Raw genomic sequence first — 17,047 nt, forward strand, 5'->3', positions numbered from 1 at the left:
TTGCGAGGACAGATTGGAATATCAAGAAAAAAATGATTGAAACATGTACATACATGTAATAATGTGCAATAAATGATCACTTTTTATATGAAAAGCAGTCAATATTGATCGTTTGGTTATTCAAAAAATTCGATGTTACCCTATTTTTGTTCAATTAATTAGTAGAATGTCAATTTTTATGCAAATCCGCATTTTTTAGTATATAGATACTTAATTGAAAACATAAAATCTCATTGTCGATAAAAAATTGTTTTACTTCAAGTAATACTCAAGTACTATAGGAAGCACTATACCTATTTTGAATATTTTATATACAGTAGCGGACAAAAGTTTAAGACGATGATTTGTAAACCGGATTACAAACATCTTATACGCATATTGTTCTTCTATTCGGTTTGTCTCTTTGGAATAACGTAGCTGTATGTTTGACCTTCGTAACCTCAGACAGTCAGTTGTTAAATACAAACAATGTAGGAGTTACAACAGTTAGTTACCGCCTAGCACTTGGAAACAGTGGACATTAGTTTAAGACGATCTGTGTAAAACGTGAGTACGAGTACAGTTTTTGAACATTTTGATTCTGGAATGTCAAAATCATTGTTTAGTGTACCTTTTATTGCTTAAAATTCATTTAGGTAGGAACAGACTATGGGTAAATCAAAGAATTTACTTGAAAACGAAAGGGAACAAATCGTAAGGCTGCGAAAGCAAAGTAAAACCTTCACCGAAATAGCAAATATAGTGAACAGGTCAGAAACAGCTTGTAAACAAGCTTGGTATAAATGTTTAAAGACAGGCATGTATTGCGATCAACCGAAAAACGGAAGACCACGGAAAACAACACCGAAAATGGATCGCCGGATTCATCGATTGAGCGAAAAGGATCGTTTTCGTAGTGCAAATAATATTGCTGCGGAGATAAACTATGAAAACGATACACAAATTAGTGCTAGAACTGTTAGGAGAAGATTAGAAGACTTTAACTTAAGAGGACGAAAACCCCAAAAGAAACCACTGCTGAGTTCTAGGAATCGAAAAAGACGACTTGCATTTGCTAAAGCTCATAAGCATTGGACAAGTGAAGATTGGCAAAAGGTATTGTTTTCTGACGAATCGAAATTCAATCGCGTCTGTTCTGACGGGATACGGTACGTTAGACGTCGAATTGGCGAAAGTTTGAAAACACAGTGCGTTTTAAAAACTCTTAAACATGGTGGTGGCAACGTTATGGTGTGGGCGTGTTTTTCTCGAAGCGGCCCTGGTCCGATATGTCGTATCAATGGAATTATGGACCGTTTTCAATACAAGGACATACTCAAGAACACAATGTTACCTTTTGCACGCAACAATATGAGTGATGATTTTATTTTTCAAAATGATAATGATCCGAAGCACACGGCTCGGGTTGTGAAACAGTTTTTTCAAGAAGAAAATATCACCGTGCTGCCGTGGCCGTCCCAATCACCAGATATTAATCCATTCGAGAACTTGTGGAGCATCATAAAAAAGACAGTACAAGGTTATAAACCGAAAAATTTGAATGAACTTTACTCTACAATTGAAACAGCTTGGAGTAATATTACGGTAGATCAATGTAAAAAATTAATAGATTCAATGCCAAGAAGATGTACCGAAGTGATAAGAAATAACGGATATTGGACAAAATATTGAATTTAAACAAAAATTGTGCATATTTTTTTACCAAAACTTAATATTTTTTGTGTAGTCTTAAACTTTTGACCGACAAAATATTATACAGATTTCGTTCCTTTTTTTGTAACTTCGCTACTGAGCAAAATATCAAAATGAAATTTTTTTTGTAAGTGTATAAACAAATGCCTAATTAGTTAATACCAAATGTAGAACACTGTATTTATATTTTTTATGGAAAGTAAATCAATTATTTATTTTTTCCATTTCGTCTTAATCTTTTGTCCGCTACTGTACCTTTCCATATCATGTGTATTTTGTGTAATTTCGTACTTTCATATTCTCTATAAATGCATAAAAATCATCCTCAGTCTTATAATTAATTTTGATAATCGAGGTCCTGTTGTATTTTAGGCGAGACAATAAGCAAGTCATGAAATATCTACAGCGAATATCTTAAAATCCTTTAAGCTTCGAATTCGAGAGCATAACCTGCTAACGAACGTACAAAACCCTTGGTTCTCCCAATGCGAGTCACCGAAAGAACTCGGCTGTATTTCACAGCTCGTTAGCGCAATAAATTCTGCATTCCGGTAGGGACGAGAGACAAAGTGGCGCGAACGGCGTCGCTTACCCTCGAAACGTCTGGAAAAACAAGGCGAACCAGCCGATTTATACAGCGGCGTATGCAACCGAACCGACCGTGCCTATTATCCGAGAGAAACAACATTCTATCGAACGATGTTCGTTTTGCAATTCACCGAGAAACTTCAGTTCACTACACAGCATCCATAACAATGCTCGGAAGAATATATTAGTACCTTTGAAACGGCGATTTATATTTCACGTGAGACTCGACGGCGAGACTTTTTCTACTTATTCGCCTATTAGCGACAAGGGTTGGCATCGCCAGGCGAGTACCATCGTCTTTAGTAGCAAAAGAACCGCTCATAAATATGTTCCTCCATCTCTGAGGCACCCTCTCTGGTTTCGAGGTTCGTATACGTTAATTAAATGCCTCTATTTTGATTTAAAGACACTGTTAACGAAGTTCCAGGAATGCACTCGGACTAACGCACTAGCGGTGAGACTGCATAAGGAGGCTTGCTCCACCATGGGAGAAGTTGACGCACGCCAATCCCCACCATAGTCCACGTGGACGTACGCTACGACCCGTGCCTTCTTATGCCACGTTCACAACGTAGATTTAACTCTTTTTTTATGCTCCCCAATTATATGGTTGCGCGGCAGTTAGTGGTCTTCTTCCACTGTCATTATTACAAACGAATAATAACTATTTTACAATGTGCAATGGAACTTAATTTATTCGAATTTTGTAAAAGGATAAACATTTTAAATAATTGATGTTCATATAATAGAAGTTCACTCATTCTTCTATTATATGTGATTTTTCGCTCATGTATATACGTATGTAGTTGGAATTCACGTTAGGATACGTGAATTTAACCAGTAATTTATTTAATAGTGCACTGTTTAGGATGGCAAAATTTTATTCAAATAAGGGAGTTCGTGTAAATAGAGTTTTACTGTAACTACTTCATTGTTTATCCCTTAATTCGCTTAATACATCAGGATATTAATTAGAGAATCGATATATGTTATCAACGTACATGTAACGGTGACTCCTGTATAGAAGAGATGCACGTGTCAAGGTCGACGCATTGTGCGGTTTCGATCCATTTCCAAGAGTATCGTATTGCTCATTAGCCGGAACCATTGTATGTAATCAGGGTTTAAACTTGATAGCAGCTTGGAGTAGCGATACTCTTAAGGACTACCGCGGTTTTAATTGTAAGAGTCGTGGATGTTATAATTTTGGGATACCGACAGTCGACAAAACGGCCGACGTTCTTTGTTGTCCGCCGCCAAGAATCGCGTGCACGGGGCCATCTCAAGTTTAAATGGCACTTTTTAATCATACGAAGTTATATATACCTTGAATAACATCATTCCGCTTGAGCTAAAAAATAGGGAACTACGTACTTATTCAATAATTATTCTGAAATAAAAGAAGCTAAAATTCTCCCAATGTTCTTGTATAACGTTGTTCAATATCCAAGATACCCACCGTTTGCTCACTTCCAGAATTCGTATAATAAACGCATTTTATCATGGGTAAATCTTAATCTTACAAATTTACACGCGTTAGTTGTTGCCTGGAAGAAAGCTCGAAAACGGTTTTCAAAATATATAAATGATCGTTAATTTTAATCCCATTGGACCCTGGGCAAGGGGATTCTCGCCTGAGCGATAAGGATTTGTCACCGAATCTTTCTAACCCGAATCTTTCTAATGGAAAAAGTCAATCTGGTCTATAGTCTGTATTCATTATATATGTAATACTACAAATACTTTTATTTATTCAATAACAGATTATAGAAATATGAGATATTATATTTCTACAAGTAGGCAAGTCGAGAACCCCTGATATTGAGAACGACTAAACGAACTTTGACTTAACAATTTTCTTTGTTTAAGGATATGGGAAAGATGTATCGCTTCTAACAGGTTCAAGTCACGACGATCCAGGCGGCTTTTTAAGAAATTATCGCTGGGAAGCGAAACGTTTTCACAAGATGTATTCAGGTGGGCATCCAGGTGCCCGAGTATCGATACAAGGGCTGAACAGTCAAATAAAAGAATTTCCTCTTTCTAACTAAGCTTCTGTTAGTATGTATATTATGAGTTAGCCAAAGAACGCTCCATTTCCCAGCGAGATCCTCTGAGCGTAGAACAAGAGTCGTTGATAGAAGCTCGTTTTTAACTTTCACACCTTGCTGTCATGCGCTGGAAACGCGATTCAGGGTACGGGAACAAAAGTCTTTGCCAGACACGCGGTCGCGTGAATTAAACGCGACCCGTGTCGTTTTACTGCAACGTTAGACGCCGCTTATGCGATATAAGAGTCGATGCACCTTCCACGTTTTTCTGCATGCCCGAGAGGATAGCCTTATTTTGCGCTGATATAACGGCGATTAAAGCGTTTGCCTCCGCGTTTCTTTTGCTGGCTACCAATTAACCACGGCTATGGGTATGCGAAGAAAACATCGGGAAGATCGCACGATCTCCCACGGTCGAAACAAGAAGGCAACATTGTCGTGAAACCGGAAGACTCTACGGGGTCCTGGGTAATCGAAGAATCTCCGTGAACGATAAATTTACACTGCTTTGCTTAAACGATGGTCGATACTCCGATTCGATCTACGATAAATCTGTGGCATCTGAAGAATTTTTAGTGATCGACTATATCCTCTGCTTCTATGTCCCTCGCGAGATGATTTTATCATAAATCTTGATTGGGTATTTGGAAACATGATCCATATATAGTGACGGGGATAAGAGGAAATTTATAAAATAAGAAGCACCTGTACGAAGGTAATATAATTTTACAAAATGGGTTTAAACACGGGACGACACGGGTCGGGAGACAAGACGTATCGGATCACTCGAATAATAGGAGTTGCCTCGCCGTTTATTCGTTCGTATAATAGGAGCTAGTTTTTATATAGTTAGGTTTTGCTCATTCGTTCCAATAATTAATTTCATTCATTCGTTTGGGTACAAGCGGAAGCAGTAATAATAATTGCTGAATACTAAAAGCGAAATATTAATTCGTATAAGCGATATATCGCGTGATCGGGAGTCGAATAATAGTAGTTCAGAAACATATTCGATAAACCGGATACTATGATGATGTTAATTCTGATAAACCAAATTTGGATAGAGACAGTTCCAATGTATTGTTCTATGGATCGTAGAGAATTCATTGCTTTTTTTATATATGGAATAGCGTAATATGGAACAATAAGAATACACCAGAAGAATAAATGATAATATTAGTTTCGGAAGCTCTGACAGAATGAAAGGAATGAAACTTTTCATTCGCATAAGAGACAAAAGAAATTCGTGCAAATAGCAAGCATTCGACTCTAGTCTCAGCTGAATGAACCAAATATGACATATTTTTTAGTGTGTCGCAAAATTTTAGTAATCAGTTTATGTATACCATAAGATGAAAAAGATCGAAAATCGCTGTCCTACGCTATAACCTAAACTACGCCTATACTCTATAATCTTTAGCAGATTTAAGGCTTACACATTTACCGTATCAAACGCAACTCAAACTTCCGATAACCAATCAAATAGACATCAACCTCCCCTCGCAATCTCCTAAAGCGATGCATTAAACCCGTCTGGTCCCTCATAAAGGGATAACGAAACGGGGCATTATTTTTAGCGGTGAAAGGAGGAGGAAAACGAAAGAGGGAGAAAGGGGGAGAGCGAGAGAGTGCTTCTTTCAGCCCTTGCCCGTGTGACGCGACGGCGCGGCGCGGCGACGGCGGCGGCGGCGTAATCCAGAAATCAGATTAAATGTCGGATATCCTGCACGGGGGACGAACTCCCTTTCCCGTGCAGTTTGTGAACAGCAGGAAGCTCCAGTCATTACCTCGCTTGGCAGGGCCCCTCGCGCGTATCCTCCGCGACACACTCCGATTCACACATTCAAAAAGTCACAGTATGTTGCACACGCACACTTGCCAGTCACTGTGCATCGACCATGCAAACACGTGAAACGACCAACTCGTAAATGCATACAAACGCATCACAGAGTGCCAGAATAGGCGCGCCTATCCCGTGTTCCTCTGGAATTTCATATATTCCATCGATTGATTTTTGACGCCGCTGGAAGTGCTGTCATCGCATGATTTGCCTTGATATTAGAACGTGCATTTTGGAATTTATTATGTACAGTACATTATAGTGGTTACTAGCGATTACAATGATTATATATGTACATAATAACAATACGTAATATATAATATACAATGTGGTTTTTTATGTCTTTATAGGAAATTTAAAAGTGCATAATTGCACAGAATACAAAAGAGCAAAGTATAGTGCTTTCTATAATACTTAGTAAGTAAAAACACTATTCATCGAGGTTTTACTTTTTTCATTATATTCTCCAAAATATGAATTTGAATAAAAATCTGCAGTCTATAACATAATATGTAAGTTATAAGAAAATACATTTGTTAGCACATAACAAAATATAGTTTTCTTTAAATTTCTTTTAATTATCGATCTTCTTTTTTTTTGTTCAAGTTATCAATATCTTTCCGTTTTGTTTAAATTATCGATATCTAATGTGATTCCATTTGACGTCACACTATCCATAAACCTTTTAAATTATTTCGTGGAACGAAAAAAATGTTGTTTTTGCATAGAAAAGTGGCAAATAATATCATGATCGAGTGACGCTTAAATACAGTTCCACCTGAAGCAACTATCCACCTCAATAGTTAAGTACACTCCATTAAACCGTGAAATCGACGATGTTTCTCTAATAGAGACACTGAAAAACGACGATTTCCTTGACCGGCGACTGCGTTTACCACTACTTAACGTCACGAATTTCCGCCGTTTTCCGCCCGAATCATCAGTCAAACGAATCGTTGGTGCCAAGCTGTACGTTAACCAACGACGATTAGTCTCTTTCCCTAATTCGAAGCTCTTTATTTAGCTTGCCACCCAAGCAACAGGAAGAAAAGAACGTCGCGTTAATATACCGGATGGCGAGCAATTAACTGGCCGTTTTGAAAATAGCGTCACGTCGTGCATTATTTTTCATTGAACGCGAGGAGCACGTATACAGTCGGTTAGAAAAGTATCCAGTCGCGCCAGTATTCTGTTCTCAGTTCTAAATTGAATTATCGGCGATTAAAATGTTACATTTGTATGAAAGTAATTAAAATGACAGGTAGTTATATATTATATATAGTCATATTGTATAGTCATTTTTATTTATACAAATCTATAAAATTCCTATAAGATTTCTATAAAATTTCTGTAAAAAATAGCGAATTAACCTAATGGTCTCGATTACTGAAATATAATCATTCACTGTGCAATCTGTTTTATTTTGAGCTAATACCGTGCAGTAGAACGATAAACATTTGTTGCAACTTTTTTCATAGTTCCAAATAGAATATATCGTAACTAGATACTTTTATGACTGACTGTATATGGGGTCATAGCGTAGATGTGGACGTGTTCGTGAGACGGTGATAATGAAGTTAGCAGTACGTCACGCAACGGAGGCTTAATCACTAACATTTCTCTAATATCGCAGTTTTGCTAAACGAGCTAACGTCTCACGTGCCTGGTATCAGTTACGAAACATTGTTATTATTTCACTGACGATGGGTGGAACGTGCAAGTGACAATTATGCAACGGGGATTTCACAGCGATGTTCTTTGTAAAGTGAACTCATCGACATTGTGCAATTGAAAGGTACATAGATGCATTTTTCGTTAAAAAGAAAAATTAAATCGTGTTCTCTGTATTTTGATAGTTCTTGATGCATTTTGAAAAATTGTAGGTTGATTTTCTCTGAGGAATCGAATAAAATTTTATTTCTAAACGGCTACTTTGCTAGTTAAAATATTGTTAGTGTAGTTAGTAGTAATTCGTGTTAAAACGGAATATCTAGTGCTATCGGAATTTTAGAATACTATTAGCCGTTAGAACTAGAGTTGTTAATTTTGCAAATAAAACATACAGAGGCAAAAATTTCTGTTAGAAATTTGTATAGCTCTGTTTTAGTTACAATTCAATTTTTTTTTCTTTTTAGCAAGCAATAAAAAAATTTGAAAGATTTTAAAGTATCGAGTTATTTCGCAAATTTTACTCAAACCCTATTCTTAAGATTTACCTGTCCATTTGTTGTAACAACTTTTCACACAATTTCTCCATAATTGACATAAATCACCGACTTCGTCCCATACCCCGCAAATTAACGTCGTTCTTGATTAATCCCGTACCTAATTAAGACCGATTCCGCTTAATTTTCGATTTCCTTTAGAACGAGAAAATTAATGCACTGCCGGTTGACAGCATCTCTGCTGCAAAAGTACGTATTTTCTCGATGTAAGAGAAAAAAAAGGTCGTGCATAAAGATGCAGGCTTATTACGGGTTCTTCAAAGGAGAGATACACCAGATTGGAGATCAAAGAAATCGATACGCGTTTACGATCGATACGTAGCATCGATGCAGGACGGTACATACGAACGAATGCAGAACAATTCGCTGCTCGTTTGGTCGGGCAATTTGGCCAGTTTTTGGCCGTTCCCAATAATCATGGACCGTGGCTGGTATCGCAAATAAATCGGCGCTGTCATGAATAAACAGGTGCGTTTTATTGCTCGTAATTCCTGGCTATGAAATCGCCGCACCGAGCACGAGAACACGCGTGTAGAAGCGAGGAGAGAGAAAAAGAAAGTACGAAAACAGAATGAAAGAAAAGGGGAAGGGGGAGAGGGTAAAAAGAAAAAGAGGGAAGAATACGGAGAGAGGAATCGATTACTGTCTGCCGCCTCGTATTAATTATCGAAGTTACCGGTGCCACCCTTCGTGGCTTCATCCGGTTCGAGTTACGCCACGCGCTCTCATTAACAATAGCTCTACGGACCCTCGTTTCCACTTGATGCCTGCAGCAACAGCGACTCTTTCGTCTCATCGTCGCCAGGTTAAAAAAAAAATTCCAACGTCTCTTGACTCCTGACGCGCTCAGCAGCGCGCCTACCTTCTGGTCAATTTCATTCAAGAATTCGCACTCTCGTGCTTATACAGTGTTTTACGGTTTTTGCTTTCAAATGGTTTGATACCGTGTCAGGTATTAAATATTTGTTAATATTAAATGTCTTTAAAATTTGTCGCTAAAGTCTTTCGTAGTCCATATCGCGTATTTATCAAAGTAAAAGCTATAAAAAATATGTAACTTCTTAAACGATGGTCTTGCTTTTTTTATTTAAATCTTTCCGCGTTTTATGAAATGTTTGAGTACAAGTTAAGGAGTTTTCATTTTTGGAATACTTAATTCTTGGTTTGTTTTTGGACCATGTATAAAGCGTTAATAAGATATACAATACAATATAATCGTTTATAAGTATAGTACAGATTTCTGTGGGAAGAGACGATTAACGAGTCCATGAATAAATTTAAGTGGTTTTACATTTGCAGAATCTTAAAAATTTCTCTATATTTCATATATATATATGATGGCAAAGTTTCGAGTCGCATCTCATATCCTTGTGGCTATAATTTGCGGAACCCGTTCTTTATTTGATGTTCATAGCAATTATTCTTTTATATTTATATCACAGAAGGAAGTTTTCGAACGACTGCTTTCTTCGTTTATCCTTTACTGTATTCAGCACGTATGCAATTATTTCGTAAGCAATTATTTTGAAAATTCTAATCTCTTTCTTTTTTATGACATCATGGAAATCTTAACGTTCCAACGCCATGTAAAAATTTAAGACTCTTCGATTCTTTTACGAACAAAACCAATTGGAATATTCGCGACTGTATGTTCCTCATCAAAAACCATTTGTTGAGATTGAGACAGAATCTACAAATGCTTTATGCATCTTCTACGTGTCGTCAAATCAAAGCTTAATGACAATATACGAAAACTTGTCTTTGATCCATCATTCCATGCTATTTGAAAGAAAACTCTTCATAGTTTTCCATTAACTTAATTACAGAAATTTGCAATTTCATACTTTTCCAATTGAATTACTGCAGAATTACCAATCGCAAATGTTAAACACCTAATAGTTTCCAGTGTATGCTTTAGACTCTTATTCGAGGTTTCCATTTGATCCTTTCTGTCGACGCGGCAACGCGAAAATAGATGATTTCAGGCCGCTATATTTTTCATTCGTGTTTCACCAGGTGCTACAGAGACCAAAAAGCGAGATTGCATCCATGGCGGCGCCCCATGGTAGCTGATTGCTCGCTTCATAATTTAGCATATTCCCGGGAATGTAATTTCTCTGTCGGCCAGTTGAGTGTGCGTTTGTCCCTGGCAGAAGTTTTGTCAGTGGGACCCGCGTTTCTCCTGCAATTTCCTTTCCGCCGTTCATTTGTCAAGGGATCCCCTTAAGCTCGACGATTCGACACCGCTCGTACCGACTCGACGAGACGCGACACTCGCCTTTAATTTTTCAAGCTTGGGCGCGCCATGATCGCCGCTGTTTTTCTTCCCCAGCTCGCTTCCCGTGTTTCCAGAGCCGCGTAATTATTCCGTGACGGCGGTAGCGAGCATCATTTATCAGGATGAAGGTCCTTCCTGGCGTTTCTCCAAGACGACAGCCACGACCGTGATCGCATGATCGCGACTGGCCAACTACCAATGAAACGTTCCTGAGGTTCCTGAAACGTTCTTTGACAGTACGAGAGAAATCGACCAGACTGCGTTAATCTTTTGACAAGTGGTGCTGAGTTTGAGGATGTGGGAGCCGGAAGACCGTGATGGCCAGGTTATTGGGGATTTAAAATATATTTGTTAGTTGGTTGACAGTGTGTGTGGAACACTGGATGATTAGATTTGACAGTATCTGTGCTACCATCCTTTTCTCGCTGCTTGTAAATTTGGACTCTCTATTCCTACTATTATTACATCAGGAAAATTTATTAACCAATAATATTAGTGAATTAATAACTGAAAAATCGTTAACTTTCAATTTTACATTGAAAAAGACAGTCGGCTGTTTCATAATTTATAAAATTAACTTCGAGAACTTGGAGAAAGAGAGAGAGAGAGAGAGGGAGAGTCTCATAAAAGCATTGCAACACTTACAGAAGTATTTTTTTATAAATATATTAGATGTATTATACGAAAATATTTGAAATATCAGTAGCGCTGTAATGTGACGCAACTATTTATAATAATAAATAATAATATAATTATAATAATAAAATTTGAGAGCAACGAAAAAATGCATAGAAAGTTACAAAACAATTTATTGCAAATGTACACTTAATGAAGAATTAGTATACAATATGCTAAAAATGCTCTCCCTGATTACTCTTATATCGTGGGTTATAAATAAGATGATTAATTGAATAATTGGTCAAATACATATTTTAGTGGTCCTCGCGAAGTATATACTTTCAATAAATTATCTTTTAAATTTGACCAATATAATCATGATACTCGTGTCCCGTTACAATAGTGAGATGTCAAAATAATACATTACAATATTTTATATATAATATAATAATATGATATACACATGTACATGATAAATTAATATAACACATAATAAATTATGCAAAAAATAATTAATACCGGTGACTTATATCTTGTGACATATGTATAAAGCTTCACTAATATTACTTCAATTGTGCAAGAAGGCCCAAGGTTAAGGAATTATTACCAATATTAAAAATTATAAAAATCATGAAGACGCTAATTTATCAGTATTACTACTTATCGCATCAACGAAGCGAATCTGTACTCTGTTGTCTGAAAAAGGAATTTTTTGTATTAATAGAACTATACAACGATCGTACTATACACTGATTAAATATACATAGCGTATGTTAAAACGAAGTCTCTGGACAGGTAGGTTGCAATTTCGAAGGTGGAGATCTCGTGGGACGACTCGCTGCTCGGTGGTTTGCGAATCTGTCCAATTACAGATTAGTCACACCACAAGAATCGGGCCACACCGGTAGCTCTAATCGCCGTCAACTACCTTGTATCTCAATTCGTCGTACGCCCTGGAATATTGATTTTTTGTTGGCCCATCCACTTTTTTACCAAACATCTAACGATCGCAGATCGTATTCGTTGCCTTGAGAAGCTTCCGAACAGCTGTTCTTTTTCAAAAATCACCAATTCTTCCTCGGTGGTCCTTTAAGTCATAGGTACTAATGTAAGGGAACTTTCCTAAAAGAAACGCGTAATTATAGAAGCTAATTTAACTTTCCAATATTGCGAATCATTTTTATAAAACTCTATAGATACCTTTCTGTTTTCGTATTGACGTAATTTCGAGATTATCACGAGTGAAAACATCTTCTTAGCATAGTATCTAGTAGATATTTAAAGCATCTACTAGAACATCTAGCAAGGACGAGAATATATATTTGACAAGAAAGTAATTTCTAATAACACTGACAGTTGATGTGATTTTAAATAATAATAGAAAGAAAGTACAAAGCATAAAGCGCTTGAAATTTTGTTACTCATCCGAAATCGCAATCTTCGTCGTGCATACAAATTGTTCGAACAATTTCCACTCTTGATGTTCACAGCTCAACGTAACACCTCCCCACAAACGTCCATACCGAAATCGTATCAAACCCAAGTAATTCCTCTGCTGAGATTACTGCAGCAAGGCAAAAGAAAGAAAGGAAACGAAGCTCTTTCGAACGCAATCGTCCAGGCCAAGCAGCCCATCAACGTCCCGCAACAAAAACGTAATCGCGCGCCAATCGTCATAATTACGGAAGCTGGCCGGGTTCGTGCGATCAGAACCGTACATCCGGGTGTACACGTACCGAAAATCTTCAGGTGTGCATGCGTATCGGGGGAATTGAACGAGCCGTGTGGTCCTTCATTTCGCCACCTGTCTGCTAGGATAAATGATCGTGGCGCGCAAAAGTCGCCTCGCGAGACTCTGATAACGCGGTGCGCTGGTTAAAAGGAAATTACGGCTTGTGACCACTGCACGAAAATCTGCCGCGCCCTCCAGGACCACGGATAATCTGCTGTCATTGAGGAGGGTATAATGGGCCACCCTGGACGCGTTTTATTCGCGGCGGAGTCGTGTTTTGTTTTGGCGATCGTCTCCTCCAGCGAGATGAAATTCCTGTTCGCCGCAGACCGTGCGAAATTACGCGGGAATTCGAAAGGGACAACGTGTCTCTGTGGTTTTTCGTGCAGTTTTGTCGGGCAACGAGTGGGCGAGATACTCTGCTGTTTTTCGAAGGATGGATTTGGGGCTTTGAAGTGTTCGTAAATGTTTGCTACGCGAATAATTGTTTGATTCTATAACGATAATTAGACCGTAGATTTTTATGCAAATTCATATGTTCAAGAATATAATTAAGAAAGTAAAACAACTGTAGAAAATTGTTTTATTCATCAATTTTCACAGAATAATCTTTGGATATTTTATGCTTCTTTTTGTGTTATTTGCATCTTGCGCGATTTGACACTTTCAAATTTTTTATAAAAAAAATAATACCCGCAATTTAAAGATAAAAATTTGTGGCAGAGATTTTGTTTTGGTAATAATGAATTATCAGAAAAAATTGCATAGTGATGGTGATAATGACACCTTATTGTGAAACACTATAGAAAGATTCGTTTGAACTTTAGCCCTGCAAGGTAGAATAAAATAAATAGATAGTATGAAATATAAATAGAATAGCAAAATGAATAAAATGGAATAACAAAATAGAAAAAATGTTGACCAGATATTTCAAAATTAAAATAGATTTTGCGATAAATATTCAAATAAACTTTTAGCGACGCAAATGTATAGATTTCTCTGTAGAGGATAACATAAATATATTCTATGTTTTATGCGGTGTGATTAGAGGTGTTAGAAGTAGATGGGATTTCTTCTGATTCGTGTTCTTATTTTTCGTGGATTTTATAAGATGAATTAGAGGGAAGTGTGATAAAGGATGAAGATAATGTGAATCGGAACAGGAAATTGGATAGATTAAGAAGATTAATTTAGTCTCTCTTTGGCACACCAGTGCAGGAATGTTGATTGGTGCATTAATTTTAATGGCACGAATATTACCTATACATCACTTTTTTTTTTAGAATTCCATATGTTATTGCGATAATATGCTAGGAACCTTTTTAAGGAGATTTATTAGGTCATGTTTTTCTAATGAAATTTTCACATTGTTACAGGTTCGAAAGATTTGCGCTTTCCGTTGGAGGAGCATTCCAATCTTAGTAAATCGATCTATTTCTATTGTACTTTTAGAATTATGTCTTATTTTATTATTACTTATTGTACTATTTACACTTATATAATTTCATATTGACGCCAAATGATTCCTAACATTTAATAATTAATGATAAACATCTTAAGCGAACTAAATATTTTATAAACAATGGAAAGTAAAATAATTTAATCAGGGAAAATTGCGACCATAGAAGATTGCAATTAGGTTTTCCTTTAATTCTTTTCAAAAGATATCAATTACAATTTGAGTATTACATTAGTTAAATTTTTCCCAAACCTCGTTACAAGAAAACGGAAATATGTTTTTTAAATATATTGTTATATACAGTGGCTGCTTGTTACACGTGTCTATATCTCTGAAAAACGTTACGTTTACATAATTTATTCATTTTCGTTCTCGACATATTTCGCTTGAAAACGAACTAAATTTAAATGGTCGCTATAAATGAATAGCTACTGACGATTTTATAGACATTTCAAGAACCAGAAATTCTTTGTAATTTAATATTTCAGGCTTTCACAGTGATAAAATATCACGTTACTGCGCTATTTTTCGGGAGCAGTCGTGCATATCTGGCATTCGGCAGCAACGTTTCGTAGACATGGGTAGGTTAAATAATATGAACGATAACATGAATTCTGTGTGTCAGCTATGAATCAGTTGGTACACATATCAGAAAGAGTCGTAGAATTAAATATACAATATTTGGACATATAGAAACTGAATTAAAATATTCAAAACATTCGTCATATTTGTGCACTCAGTTAAATAAGTTTTTCAACAATTCCAGCCAGTTATAATAAAAATAAATAGAAAATGCGCAAGCACCAAGTATATTACTTGAGTTTCTCACTTAATGTTTAGGTTCTAAGCGTATCTTTCTGTCTGCACAGTCCCATGCTACGTAAATATATACATGTATGTACCAGAAGACTGTTTCTATTTCTTATGGTTTTTTCTTATTGCAAAAATACATTTCACAATTTCTTAATCGTCCAAAAACAGAATTTCTCCTATCACAAAAGATAACGTACCTCTTCCTCTGCTCATAAATCGAATCTCGACGAAACTCTAAAACCTGCCCAACCTTTTCTAACCCCATATACGCTGTTCTATATCTCAGCAAGCGCTGGTAATCTTTGGAGCTCCGAAACAGGTGTATCGAAGGTTTCCGGGTCGTATCGCGTTATCGTACCGGCGCAAGTATCGTGAACGAAACGACGATGTCACCCGTGAACTGTGCTTTTTACAGCGTCGATTAGCTTATCAGCGACGGCGTAATGGCGACGAACTCGGCTGGTCTGGCGACGCGACGTGCGCAAAAATAAGCGAGAACAACGGGACAGGGAATATTTTCATCATTCGTTTTGCTGCTTCGTCGAACGTTACTTTCCAAATCTGTGATTAAAGATCGCCAACCGTCATAAAGTGACCCAATTACACGTCGAAACGACTACTGGCTCGGTTAAGTACCGTTTCATCGTGATCCAAGGAAACTTTATCGAAAACCGGGTAGCTTGACTAACGCCTTATCTCGGGAGCCGGATGAACGGGATAGGGAATATCGATGGTACGAGCAGGAAAAATGGATCGCATAGGAATGTATCGGGAATCGATACAGATGGTACTCGGTTGTCACGTGAATAAGAAGTTGTCGCCTCGATACAGTCACTTCTGCGTTCTTTGTTTGGTCTGATAAGATTAGATACCTGGTACCTTATTACGAGGCAAATAAATTTGGAGGTATACGCGAATCGACGCGTGTATTCCCTCGATTTCGATTGCTTGATACCAGCTATGAACGATTAGATGGGTTTAGTTAAACAAAGCGCTAGTGGAATATCAAGGTTTGTGGATATCATAGATATTAAGAAATTTAGAAATCGAAATTTCAGTAATATTCGAAATTTTTAATATTTGAAAATTTGAAAATTTGTCAGCTCCGGCATTCGGAAATTCGAAGATGCTAAAATTCAAAAGTATTATTTCCTAAATCGAGAAGATTTGCTTGCGTTCCCGATTGTTCGATAGCATCAAACTGGGAAAAGATGAGAAATTTATTCAAATAAAGAAGTTAGTAGAAGACTGAAACGATGGAAATTTATTTGGCCTAATATTTCAATTCAATAAAGTTGTACATAGACCCCTACAGGTTTAGATTACTAGAAATAATTTTGTGAACGATGTTCGATGGTGGTTCGGAATGCGTTTAAGACCTGGAGAAAGTATGTGGAAATTGTAGGTACCTATATGCATAGAAGGATGCTAGATATACGTGTTTTCAGTGTTGCAATTTTCTTTTTTACGATACACGTATATAAATGTCTTATTTGTGGTACATAAGATGAATAATATCTTGTAAAATTCTTAACGAGAAAGCAGGTTGTCTTTCATAGAATCACAGATATGAAGATCAGACATCTTATTCTGCAATTTTAATAAGATTGATCCATTAAGGATAATAACCACTTGATGTACGAAAGCGATCAATGTCTTAATCATAAATTATTCTTTATTACAAATGTAACACAATGACGACTCAAAATATGATCCAGTATGATATTATCGATTTCATAACTTAAACGTAA

At 36.8% G+C, this 17,047-nt stretch overlaps 1 protein-coding gene and 1 long non-coding RNA gene across 2 annotated transcripts; one reads left to right on the plus strand and one right to left on the minus strand.

Moving 5' to 3' along the window:
* The first annotated feature begins 607 nt into the window (after positions 1–607).
* LOC132911175 (uncharacterized) lies at positions 608–1,660 on the plus strand. The gene is made up of 2 exons (XM_060967587.1): positions 608–1,078; positions 1,486–1,660. The coding sequence occupies exons 1-2, from the start codon at positions 649–651 to the stop codon at positions 1,524–1,526; spliced, it is 471 nt and encodes a 156-aa protein (XP_060823570.1). The 5' UTR covers positions 608–648; the 3' UTR covers positions 1,527–1,660.
* Positions 1,661–11,984: 10,324 nt separating this feature from the next.
* LOC132911149 (uncharacterized) lies at positions 11,985–15,911 on the minus strand. The gene is made up of 2 exons (XR_009658923.1): positions 15,494–15,911; positions 11,985–12,414 (listed from the first exon to the last, which is right to left on the minus strand). It is a non-coding gene; the product is annotated as an uncharacterized LOC132911149 (long non-coding RNA).
* Between the last annotated feature and the right edge of the window lie 1,136 nt (positions 15,912–17,047).

This window comes from Bombus pascuorum, chromosome 10 (assembly GCF_905332965.1).
Source record: "Bombus pascuorum chromosome 10, iyBomPasc1.1, whole genome shotgun sequence".
Taxonomy (NCBI): domain Eukaryota; kingdom Metazoa; phylum Arthropoda; class Insecta; order Hymenoptera; family Apidae; genus Bombus; species Bombus pascuorum.

Bases quoted from the DNA above. Each gene is read 5' to 3' on its own strand.
- LOC132911175 (XM_060967587.1), top strand. From the start codon at position 649: ATGGGTAAATCAAAGAATTTACTTGAAAACGAAAGGGAACAAATCGTA. The intron at 1,079-1,485 runs GTGAAGATTGGC...AATCCATTCGAG, and splicing joins AGCTCATAAGCATTGGACAA to AACTTGTGGAGCATCATAAA.